Here is a 13055-nt window from a genome sequence, read left to right as displayed (position 1 = left end):
AGGTTATAACTGATATACTGTAATTTCTTTCCATAATATTCTTTAGACTTTCCTGCCTCAGCCAAAGTCAGTCATTTAAAAGTTCCGAAATATAGTTTAACATGAAATATTTTATTGACTACATTCATTCGGTATATGTATTTTATGCACAACGAAAAGCAATAAAGACAATATAGCATTTTAATATTTTGTACTTATAATATTTTGTAATTTATTTAAAATATATTCCATTTTTTTGATGTATAACTACATTTGGTTATCACAACATTGTTAATATAAATTGTGTTTTTGTTCATTTTTAGACTTGTCAGTAAAGGTATTTATTTTATTTTTAAGTTACCATTTTTTTCGAATTTAAGAACATGTCAAGCATTGGGGACTCAAAGGTATACTATTGTAATTTAAACATTGTTTTTCAAATACTCATATATATGTAAAATACAGACTCTTTAAATCATTTTGTTGTTATTTTTGTGTTATTTAGTAATTTTTGTTTAGATTTTGCAGCGCCGAATTCCAGCTAGTGGAAAATACACCCAAGTAGAGCCAAGAGTTGATACAGGTAAGGCTATAAACTATTCTATGTTAAAAATGCAGTATAGCATGTGAAACAAGTAATGTTGAAATGTGTTTGTCATCCAGTGGATCTCAGTTTTCAGCCTGAGGCACACTAAAATAAAAAAAAACACATTACATGCACTTATAATTTGCCAAATACCACATAACTCTCTGTGGGCAAGCTGGAGGGTAAATGTCTGCCATGCCTTTTTATTTTTTAAAACTTGTCGAGAACTTTTGAATTTGCCCAAATCATTTCTTGTTGCATTTTTGCATGAATTTGTCAAATAACTTTCATCTTAGTTGTGGGTGTGTTTTTATACTTTAGGCAAGCTGTGATGTAATGCTAAGGTTCCTAAACTTTTTTAACAGAGACCCCTTTACAATCTTTTTGGTTTGCATGAACCAGGGCGACATGAAATGTTTAGAGATGACGTCATAAAACAACTAGACTTAAAAAATCTTCTGTTTTCAGGCGGACAAATACGAAACTGAAATACAGTCTAAGTACATTTGAGTAAAAGGCGGCAAAGTGTCTTTAACAGTTACACTTTTCTTTTGAAAAAATAATTCCTTGTTTTTAAATTTTAATTCGGCCTTTAAAACGAGTCCACATACCCCAAATGGGCTCAGGGACCACATTTCAATAGCCCCTGATATAATGGATATTGTACAAATTCCAGTTTGGCTACATGCTTAGATTTATATTAAAATAAATAGGTTATTTTTATAATATAAATAGGTTTATATGCAAATTTAGCACCACATTTGTGTATTTCTGAGAACCAACTGGTGTGCTGTGACATGTGGTTTGATTCATATTTAGTGTTTTATTGTTTTGAAATAAAATTTAGTTAAAACAAATTTGTAAAAATTTAAGAAAATATCTTTTTAAGAAATTAAAAAATAATAACACATCTGTTTAATTTGAAAATGTTCTAAATATTTTTTTAGGCAACTTCTAAATTTTTTATCATATTATTTATAAAAAAACCTTATTCCAAGTATGCATTTCTATAGGTTTTCATATGCTTGTTGATTAAAATATGCTTTATAACATTTATTGATTTTTTTTAATTGGTTTTCAAAAAACAACCTTTGTGCTTTATCTACAAATATTTTTGTAAGCATTTTTTATAAAATGAATAATATTGAATATAGCAGTTAATGTATGGTTTTATTATGTGTTCTTAATAGTACAGTAAAAATGTTCTAAAATGTCCACTGATATCACTTTTGGTATTATATGAGAACTCAAAAACTAAGGATATACCTTTTCCTTCGATTTACGTGAGTAACTAGGCACTTTTTTAGTCAGCAATAGTGTTAATTTTTTCTTTCAAATGGTGTATATAATGGATTTTGTTCCATTTTTTTTTTCAGGTTCCAGTGTAAGTAGGCAGATGAAGAGAATTGAAGATATCCAAACAAGTAAGAAGCCTTTGTAGTTTAATTTCATATATTGTCTCACAGCTTATAGGTAATACTTTACACACTTTATTCTTCTGGCGATGGCTGTTGTGCTTATTAATCTTGCTTAAGTCAACTTTCAAGTTGTGTTCGCCCTTTTCTGAAAATGTTGGCCCCATTGTAATCCACTATTGTTATGATAGCATCAGGCCACTGTGAAAAGCCACACTTTGAATTGAATGGGTCTTTGACTGTTCCATACATGTGTCAGGATTCTTGAAAAGCCTTGCCCATGAGAGATCAGTTAAGAGCCCATTGTGTCTTGCCAACTTCTGAATAATTTCAAGGGAAATTACTTCAAGAATATGTTTTTATTGGTTGCCTTAAAAGGGCGGGATAGTGTTTAAGCCTTAGTACGGTAGTTGAAATTCCTACAGAAAGGAGATATATTGTAATTTAAAACTGATCTCGATTTTGAAATATTTTAGGCACTCTTGAGATTTATTACTGCTTTATTGTGTCAGCTCAGGCAGTACTTCAAAATTTTCAAGTATCATTTTTAATAAATTTACCTGACAAGTTTCAAGCTTATAGGATATAACTTATCAGGCTTTGTATCTATCAGCATAATAACATGGGGTATTTCTATGAATCTAAATTTAAACTGTGTTTAAAGCAAGGCATAATTTGATATATATATTTCAAGGATTGAGCATTTTTTTAAAAAAGGTTGCCCTTCTTTAATCAGGCAGACACACCTTAATCTTACCGCAGTATACAATTATTGTTTAAAGCATCTTGAATGTGATGTTCTCATTTATTAAAGGTGTAGCCTGTTTGCTTAGGCTGGTTAAATAAATTATTAATCAGATTAACGTCATATTTGTACCTAATCCAGCGGAATGTCAAAAAAGCCTGTAGAACTCTTGCGCGTCAATTGGACAGAGCAACCTGGTATTTTATTGTCAATTTTCATTCTTGAAAATAAATCTATATTACTGATACAGTTTATTGTTTACAATCAACATATTTTGGATGATAGAGTTTGTTTTAAAATTTGATTTTATTCATCGTTGTGAATTGTTAAAACAACACTACGTTCCAGAAATATTTCTTCCTGGCAACGTTGTCTTGGTTCGACTTAATTTCAATATCACTCTGTCTCATCATTCAATACTTCTGCCATTGTGGTTCGCCACTTTGTTATTTTTACCCTTTTTTGTGTTTCTTCTCATAGAAATGATTTATTATTTCAAGCAGCAGCAGATAAAATTGTGAAATAACCTACAAAATTTTACTTCTAAAAAAACTACTTTCTTGCGTTTTTGTTTATGCTTTGTTTGTTTGTTTATGTTTACTGTAAAATTTTTTATTTGTTTTACAGATTACCGCTACAAGAACAATGAGCTTTTTAAACGAATGAAAGCAACCACACTGGCGCAACTGGTTTGTGATTTTTAATTTATTTTTTCTGTAAAATCTAGAAACACACCAATACTGGCCCTAATTAGAAAAAAATTGAAGTTCAATAAAAAAGCAACAAAAGTCAAACAAGGATAACTTCAGTATGGACTTTGCTGTTCATACTACGTCTTTTTTACAAACTCAAACCATTATGCTTGAAAGAATAGTTTTAAATGGAAACTTTTTGATTTCACCAAGAATGTATGTAAAACGCAGTTATATAGATGTTTTTTCAATCTGTAGTAGCCAGATATGTGTGTAATCTGAGCTAAATCCATTCAGCCGTAAAAGTGTTTTGGCTGGAAATAGCACTTCGAACATGATACTTCTCCAACAGCTCTTATCCATTAAATTGCTCGTCAACGGTATCTCAAGTGAGCCCAAGTCTCGTCTGGGGCTATTATCCTCCATACCTTCATTATTCAAGCTTCAAGCTTTTCTGATAGGGACCATTGTACTATTTTCTGTGAATGTGTAGGGAATACATATATACATAAAGCCATAGTAAATTTTACCAAGACATAAATGACAATTTTGAAATAATTTTTTTTGGGAATTTTTATCTGTTGATATTTTCAGCTATTTTAGTTGAGACAAGGATAAACGCCAACTTACCTTCCTAGTTTCCACCCTTTTAGTTTATCATAATTTCAACTTGGACAATTAGTATTAGATTGCATTTTTTCCAAACATTTTTGGGGCTTTGATAAAATTTTTAAAACTGATTTATTTTTATTTTTTAGTAATTGACTTTCCTATGTTACTTAATACTACCTTAGCGAAGCTCGTTAGTTTTGTTTTCACAACATTGCCCTGATTGTTTCACCTGTGAAAATGGGTTTTCTTAACTTTGGGTCATATGGAATTACAGGCAAACAAATTTGTAGAACATTATGAAACCCAGTAAGGCTTGTGTGAAACAACAAGAGCTTATATGTCATTAGGCACAATGGTGGGCAGTATAATGTTTACGCGCTGAGGTCAGCGTTGTGCAGTTGTGTAAACTGAGAGATTGCCAAATCGGCCTCAGTGCTTCGAGTACCACACAAGTGTCCGGCAAAACAGGATTTAAAAAATAACAACTGGTGCACTTCAACCCTTCAAATCCGCACCGGTTACTCAGTTAATTGGTGTAAAGTACCAACCACCTAAACCCGCATATCCTCTTCTGGGGTATTTCTGTTAACACGGTTTAATTGAGGTTTGTTTAGTATCACTCGGAGTTATTTAGGCCTATGTAAAAAAGGCCCAAGTTTTAACATAGAATACTTATTTTTTAAATGTAACAAATTACTATTTTTTTTTCTTCCAAATTCCCCATTATTAAAAAATCACTCTAAAATACACAGGTAAAAAAAATAAACATTTTGTCTTTCCATATTTAATCTTATGTTGCACATTATTTTATTAAAGGTGATACAAGTTGCCCACATCTCCATGCAGGAAGAGGATTCTGAAGCTGGAAGTCTCGGTAAAGCAGTAGATTTCAGCAGATAATTTCATTAAACATTATCTGAAAAAAAACTCCTGGCATTAGTGTTACCAAAATGGTCAAACAAAAATACTTTTCTGTGATGTAGATTTGTTTTGCCTCGGAAAAAGATTATTTGGGTTTGCCTGATATTTAGATAAACCATTTTAGTGGTTCAAATGACAAAATTCCATATAGAAATACCCTCTTTAATAAATGGCTAATCATGTGATGGTTAATATCTTGTAGGTTGGATGGTTGAAAGTTATTTAATTGTTTGACTGGTTTTGGTTGATGTTTGGGTTATTTTAGGGGCCATATCTGGTTGGTTAACTGTTTGATATTTGTTTGATTGGATGTCTGGATAATGTTTGGTTCATTTTAGAGGTATATCTGATTGGTTAACTGTTTGATATTTAATTGATTAATTGTCTGATTGATATTTGGTTGATTAATGTGGGAATATCTAATTGCTTAACTAGTTGCTAATTGATTAATTGTTTGTCTGTGATATTGTTAATTCATCGGGCAATTCTGATTGGTTAAAAGGCTCTAATAATTGGTTAGATGTTGTGTGATTTTTTGGTTGATTTGGCAACCCTGAGTGGTACCAACCTTTAATCAGTGAATCATTATTTAGGATTTCTAAAGGGTTGTTTGTTTAGTTAAAGATACCTAAATCGTTTGTTAATTGCTTAGAACCAGGGCTGCGGAGTCGGACTCGGGACTCAACGGAGTCGGTTTGTTTTGCCGGAGTCGGACTCGGGACTTGGGTTAGACCACGTAAAACTACCAGAGTCCCGAGTCCAACATGCCCAGTACCAAATTTTAAAACCGGTACGCCAAATGGAAATTGTAAAGGTGGAATATTATATGGTGGAATATTTTCCAACCATGTATTGTGAGTGCATAAATTATACCCCTATAGGTAGATTGCTGAAATTCCACCTTAATTTAGTTACGTAAATGCACAGGCTGTAGAGTCCGGTCCGGACTCAAGCACAGGCTGTAGAGTCCGGTCCGGACTCGGGACATGACAAAATCGCACATTTGACTGGAGTCAGACTCCGGTTTATTTTTTTGGCCGGAGTCGGACTTGGGTTATTTTTAACCGACTCCGCAGCCCTGCTTAGAACAGTGGTTCCCAACGTGTTCCATTTGTAATGCTCAAGTGAATTTTTAAGAATCTGGTTTTTGCCCAATTGGTAAACTTCTTGGTACATCTATTTGTTTCACGATTATAGGCTATTACATCAAATGACATTTTCTTACATGTTTTAAGTTGATTGTGTTTTTCTAGTTCTATTGGCATTTAAACGTTTTAGTAAAATACTCAAAAAAAATTCCAGGTGCTGAAAATCGATTTGTTATTTTTGAGCGGTGCTGCAAGCCATAAAAGGTTGAGAACCACTGACTTAGACATTTAGATTAGATAGATGACTTAAAGACAGGCTAAACTCATCTGCGATTTAAACCAGTAATAAATCCAAATCGAACATGTATTTTATGCCCCACAGCTTCGGCTAGATCTGCTGCTTCATCGGTTACACTTAACGGCGAACTAAACGACGAGGAAAGCCCGCGATCAGACAGCCCTGGTGGATCCACCGTCAAGAACGGCTTCGACAGGGAAGAACAAAGGTCATCCCTTCAGAGGTAAGGGCTCGTTTGCGTGACGTGCATGTGAGTGACGTACCTTGTGCCAAGGCTTTCGAATATTGGGTCACGACCCTGCACTCCTGCAGTTGATTAGGTGTAGATCAGTTCTATAAGGCAGGGTTTCTTAACCAAGGGTGCCCGCACCCCCACACATATTTTGACATAAATCTTAATATTTTTTTATCCACCTTTAAAGGTTTTTTTGTATTGTGGTGTTGAAAAGTCGAACCTAGTTCGAAGCGCGATTCACTAAAGTTGCACCACACAACGAATGCGTACCGACAACTAGAAATATTTTGTTCAAAATTTAAAAAAAAGTTTTAATAAACTCAATAGTGTTAAGCGTTTTATGATCGGTAAATGCCCCTTTTTTTCTCTCGTATTTACGAAAAAAGGCAGCCTGCAAAAAACTAAAACTGTCAATCAAACGCGTATCGTTACGTCATTCCCTTCCGCGCAGTTAACTGCGAGTCACTCAGCACTCAGTGGGTAGTTCACGTTTGCCGAACTAAATTCATTTTTTTAACTTAAATGTAAGCTTAACATACCTATATAGGTGTTACGGATATCAGATACTTGATATTTTATTGCGATACGGCTACCCAATATTTCGGACAAAATGTATCGCGACCCTTTCCGTTACCAAATTACGTCATTATTATGGTAAAATAAGTAAAATATAACATATAATAAAACATAACAAATTTTTAAAATAAATATAACAAATTTTAACGTTTTTTTTACATAGGTCTTTAAGGCTAAAATGTGCTTAAGCGTAAAAAAGTTTATTTACCTCCGTTTTTGACCTACTGTATTTGGATACTTTACCGTTTAAAGTAGAAGTAGCGAGGTTCGATCGCAAATCAAGGTTCAAATTCCCTTATTATTTTGTTATCGGGTTGGCACCCATACCACCCTAGTATCGGACGAGTACCACTTGGTATCGGGCCTTCACGCTAGTCAAGTACTAACAGTGAACTTTAAGGTTAAGAAATTAAAAATAATTTAAAAAAAGACTAACAACTTTTCCAGTGTGATTCGCGGCATGGGTGAGCAAAAACTTTTTTAATGCATGTGTTCCGTGGCTCAAAAAAGATTGCAAAACACTGGTCTAGTTCATTTTCTACGTTCAAACCGAAATTACATTTGAACAATTTGTTTTTTGTTGTGTTCTTACTGGCAAAGTATCAACAGTTTATAAAATTGAAAATGATACTAAAAAAACTATAAACTTTTTTTCCAGTGTGATTCGCGGCATGGGTGAGGTGGACGTTGTGGGTAACAGCAAGGATTCCCCCGAGCGACCCCTGACACCCTACTTGCAGCGCCCCTACAGTGAGTGCCCCTACCTTATCCTGGATGTGCGCGACAACGACGAGTACATGAAGTGCCACATCATCGGCGGTGAGTTGGCGAGTACAAAATTACGACAAATTGGGTTGATGAGTACCAAATAAGAGCAATTTGGTTGGCGAATACAAAATTACGAGTATTTGAGTTGGTGCGTGAACGATTACGAGTTGAATTGGCGAAAAAAGAGAAAATTATGAGTAGTTAAAAAAAAATACGAGTAGTTTAGTTGGGTTGGCGCGTGAAGGATTATGAGTAGTTGAGATAGCGAGTACAAGCCTCGAGTTACAAGACGAGTACAAGATTGCAAGTAGTTTTAAAACCTTAATCATGAAATAACCGTTATCGTTTTTTTGTAAACCTGACCACAAATTGTTAGTTCAGATCTGCGGAAAATTTTGAATATTTGTAATTTGTTTTCAGCCAAAAATTTCCCCATCGCGATGCTGTCAAGAACCATGAACAACTTCAACAGAGAAATACTCGACTACGTATCCTTTTCAACTTCGGAAAACTAATTATTGTATTTTTTTATACCTTCGTAGAGAGTTGTTGTTTTGGGGTATTCTTGGCCTTATTGGGCAGTTCTTTGCGAAAATTACAACTCACGGTTAATTCAAAACAACCAAACAAAGGAGAAATTGGCAAAAAATATATTTTGGGGCTTTTGGATTGTGGGATTCCCTAACTTTGGTTAGAATGGTGTATTTGATTTATATTGTTTTAAAAAATCGCAAGATGGATCGCATTTTTCCTTGCATGCAAACGAATTGCGGTTGACTGATAAATTGGCAAGATAAAAAAAAAATAACTAAAAAAGCCGTGGTCAAAACTTGTATAAAAATCCGCGGTCAAAACTTGCAAAACACAGTGCGGACCCAATTAAAAAAAAAACCGTAGCTTTTCGTTTTAAAGCCTTAACGCTCGTGCTCGCCCGACCAAACAGAAAAACAGCTCGGGGCGCATCATCGTGATTTACGACGAGGATGAGCGGATATCGACTGTGTGCGCTACTACCATGGTAGAGAGGGGTTTCGACAACATCTTCGTTCTGTCGGGAGGTGAGCTGTAACTGCTAAACCTGGTACTAGTATTTACTGAGATTACAGGCGCGATTAAGTCAAGAGTGATGTTTCAAAATAATTTCTCACGTCTTATACCGCGTTTAAGCGTTGTTAATTGGAAAGTTATCAATTTACACACTGATCAATTACATTGTCCTAAAGAAGATTACACTTTAATAAAATTTTGAAATTGAACAATACAGGTGTACAATGTCTCAGAAATACAGGGCGCTAATAATGTAAAAAACACAGTTGAAAAATATTTATCAATAATTTAATAGCACATTTCTCTGTTTGCAACAGTTATCTTTCAAATTTGAAGGTTATTAAGTAAATCGCCATGTTCCAATGAATGATTTGCTTGAAATTTAACCATTACGCTTCTCAAATTCGTCCAGGTCTAAAGATCCTGGCCAACATGATTCCCGAGGGTCTCGTCACCGGTACTTTCCCGCCCGGCTGTAACGCCCCGACGGCGCGGGGCCGCAAGGGGGGCAAGGCTCCGGGACCCCGGGGGTCCTACAACGGCCCGCCGGCCGACATGCGCAAACAGCGCTTTTCGTCCGAGGATTTGGACAAGATCTCGCACTATCTCGACGAAAGTCTGATCCCTCAAGATACCGGCAGTAAGTGACATTGTTGTTTAAATTACACCGAAGAGCCATCGCAGACTCGAATCTGTCGATCTATGATGCAAGCAAGGTAGGCTAGAAAAACAACTAGCCTGCAGTGAGGTTCGAACTCACGACCTCCGGTCATACCGGGACCGTCGCTCTACGAACTGAGTTACAAACAACTGAGATCTAGCCCATCGGAAGCTGCTTTTTGATCAACGATTACGGCTTACGTATAATTGGTACACCGAAAATCCAGCACAGACTAACATAATCTATCTATCAATGATACAAGCAGGGCGGGCTAGAAAAACCACCAGTCTGCAGTGAGGTTCGAACTCACGACCTCCGGTCACTTCCATTTGATCAAAGATTGACAGATTCGGTTAATCTGCGATGGCTTTTCGGTGTACTATAATGATACGAAAGCCGTAATCGTTGGTCAAAAAGCAGCTTCCTAGGGGCTGGTTCACAGTTGCTAATAAACTCATGTATGTGTGTGTCTTTGACTTGTTGTTCAAATTCAGGATATTGCAGGTTGGCGGTGCAGTCGATGCTTGGTATCATCTTGTGTATAGCCATATGCGGTGACTATAGGGCGTTTTTCCTTATCCGCCTGATACTTAACATTTTGTCCCCGCCTAGCAATATATTGCAACGTTCTGTACTTTAAATTGATTTTCTTAAACTGGTTACGTTAAACAGCTACAAGATGTCCGGCTTGTCCGCGCATATGATAAATTGAAAAATTGGAATAATTTTATTTTGATTTTGTTTCAAAGCGTGTAAAGTAGTTAAAATGAGGAATGATGTTTATGATTAATAGGGGTTGTCCATAAATTGAAGGAAGCCAAAAGTGCCTGACAGGTCAAAACTATACGAGCCACTTCAAAAAAATCGAGGCTGGTTTTTCAGAAAGTTAAACCAACGTGTAACTTTTTAACGTTAAACAAATCCATGGCTCAATAAAGTGCTTGATACAACCGCTTGATCAGTGCCCATATATAAGTAAATAACTTTGTTGTGAACGTTTTGAATCAATATTTATTCATTTTTGTAAGGTAGAGTAAATATTCATTCGAAACACAATAATACAATATTGTTGTTTTGAGTATAATGTCAAACCGTTAGGCTACAATAACAACACATTGCTAAAAGTTGTTGATGTCTTGAACTTGTGTATTATTACTTTTAATTGTTGTGGGGCCTGTTGGCTCTACGCCGTAAAAAATACTTGCCCGGGATTTAGTTTATTTTGAACTAAAATAAATATGCCATAAATTATTTAAATCCGCCTTTGTCATACAAGTTAGGTGTCGCAGTACTATATATGTTAGAGCCCAGTTTTTTGTGAAATAATCCAATACAGATTCTTACCCAAATTGACAAAACACCCTTGACCAATTAGCTCCGTGTTACTTGCCCCTATATGTTTTTGGCTCCTGCTATCCAGTCACGTTGAATCGCCTCGTTGTTGTTCTGTTTCAAGTTCAGCTTGTACTCGGTTCGTTTGCTCATTTGTAGATGTCTGATACTTGGCATTTTATTCCGATACCGATACCCGATATTTTGGACAAAAAATATCGCGATCCGAGACCAAACGACGTCATAACTATGAACTACTATATAATATCGAAACGTCCTAAGGTTTTCTGGCGGAAAGAAGATTAGTAGAGATGTTTAACTTCTGTTTTTGGATAAATTTACCTTTAGAAATATAATAACCTAGTTAGAGCGAAAATCTTGGCTGAAATTTCTGTAGTTATTTGATATCGGATCGGCACCGATACCACCCTAGTATCGGACGAGTAGCGATACTGCCACCTGACATCGGCTCCGACCGAAATTGTCGGACATCCCTGTCTTTCAGTGTTTCTCAGCCTTTTATGGCTAGCGGCACCCCTTACAAATAGATTGCGACAACCCTGCAAGAATGTTCCGTAAGTAATTTCACTAGAATGTCACAATAAACGGAACTGGAACAACACACAATTAACTCTACCCAACGTATAGGAAGGTATCATTGGATTTATTCCACTCTAATCCTTACAAAAAAGTTGTAAGAGTTAAGCAAAAATCAGATTCCTAAAGATTCTCAAATACCTCTCGGCACCCTTGAGCACTAGAAATGGCACCCCGGTTGAGAACCACTGCTATACTACCGTCTTAGTATCGGACGCTTAACAATAATGCAACCTAACATCGCATATCGGCGCCGATCCGATATTATCGGACAATCCTAGGCCCATACTCACTGCCTTGTTTATCGCCGCCCAGGTCGTCTCAGCCGACAGACCACCAACTCTAGGCACGGCAACGCCTCCAAACAATCCCAGACCACCGGCGCCGCCTTCGACGCCAGAAGGGCCTGGAGGTGAGGCCTGCCCCCCACCTTTCACGCCGCACCCCCTTTACACCCGCCCTATCCATTGTGACGTCACTCGTCCTCCACTGTGCCACCTTGCGGATGTTGATTTCGCCAGCCCGCCTGTAAAAATAATTTCGGGCATAAAGGTGCCTCTTCTAACAGTGACGCTTTAACGATTTTTTGTGCTTTTCTTTGTAAGTGTTTTTATTTCTGTTAAGAAGTCGCGCGTAAAAGTAGCTTTCCTTATTTCGTTTTATCTTTTTCGAAGACTTTTAATTTCGCAACAATTCTTCTATTTTTCTCGACACCGAAACAAAAATTACACTTGCTATTTATAGAGGAAGGGAATGTCTTTTTCCATGACATTGTTGCCTACGTTTTTCTTTTTGCGTCGGATTTTGCTTTTCGGAAAACGCTTTTCACGACCGACAGTATTCTTTGTCAAATTTTCCTGTAGATTTTGTACGTTTTGTTTTCCCAATAAAGAGATTTTTAATCTTCAAACCCTTTGTTATTTGAAATTACTCATAAGAAATGAATCGCTAAATAGCTGTTTCTACATATTGGACAGTCACCGGGCAGAAATTATTCAGTCAATCCTACTTAATTAAATCACTTCTAAAAAGAACTGAACTGAATATTTACCAAATAACACACGGCTTCCTTGTCTTTTATAAATGACAGCTAACATGGCCGGATTAAGGCTACTGTAGGCATAAGGCTGTTAACTAGAGAAGGGCCTAACTTTGAAAACCAAGCTACAAAAATTCAGACACAAGGCACATATTGACTCGACTCAGTCATTTGTTTTTAAGCAAAAACTCTACTGTACTAGTACTATAGATCTGTTTCACTATCAGCCTTACAAAAATTAAGCCTTAAAAAATTTGAGGGACGAATTTTTCCAGGGCCTAAGGCTATACCCTTAGTAGCCTAAAGGCTACTCCAGGACTGACAGCTAATCTTTTCGACTTATAATTTCCGTATACTACTGTATAAAGTTTCTGTTGCACGCGTTAGTAAATGGTGACCCTCCTATCCTGCCTTTCAGACAACCTTGTAATCTTTCAGGAAAAATGAAGCAACTTTCAGAAATA

The 13055-nt window shown here is 36.1% G+C and overlaps 1 protein-coding gene across 2 annotated transcripts; it reads left to right on the top strand.

The window, feature by feature from the left end:
- Positions 1–300: 300 nt before the first annotated feature.
- LOC146164871 (centrosomal protein of 41 kDa B-like) lies at positions 301–12433 on the top strand. 2 transcript variants are annotated; one of them, XM_083381928.1, is made up of 11 exons: positions 301–386; positions 499–562; positions 1942–1989; positions 3353–3414; positions 4846–4903; positions 6421–6559; positions 7806–7966; positions 8336–8403; positions 8859–8973; positions 9375–9602; positions 11868–12433. In XM_083381928.1, the coding sequence occupies exons 1-11, from the start codon at positions 363–365 to the stop codon at positions 11966–11968; spliced, it is 1068 nt and encodes a 355-aa protein (XP_083238054.1). In that variant the 5' UTR covers positions 301–362; the 3' UTR covers positions 11969–12433. The 2 variants fall into 2 exon arrangements, with proteins under 2 accessions (XP_083238054.1, XP_083238055.1); XM_083381929.1 differs by lacking the exons at positions 301–386; positions 499–562; positions 1942–1989 and adding an exon at positions 2804–2922.
- The last annotated feature ends 622 nt before the right edge of the window (positions 12434–13055 follow it).

The sequence above is a fragment of the Ascidiella aspersa genome, chromosome 2 (assembly GCF_963924565.1).
Source record: "Ascidiella aspersa chromosome 2, kaAscAspe10.2, whole genome shotgun sequence".
Classification (NCBI taxonomy): Eukaryota; Metazoa; Chordata; class Ascidiacea; order Phlebobranchia; family Ascidiidae; genus Ascidiella; species Ascidiella aspersa.
The sequence above is the reverse complement of the archived record's forward strand: the minus strand, read 5'-3'. Positions and strand labels throughout refer to the sequence as shown.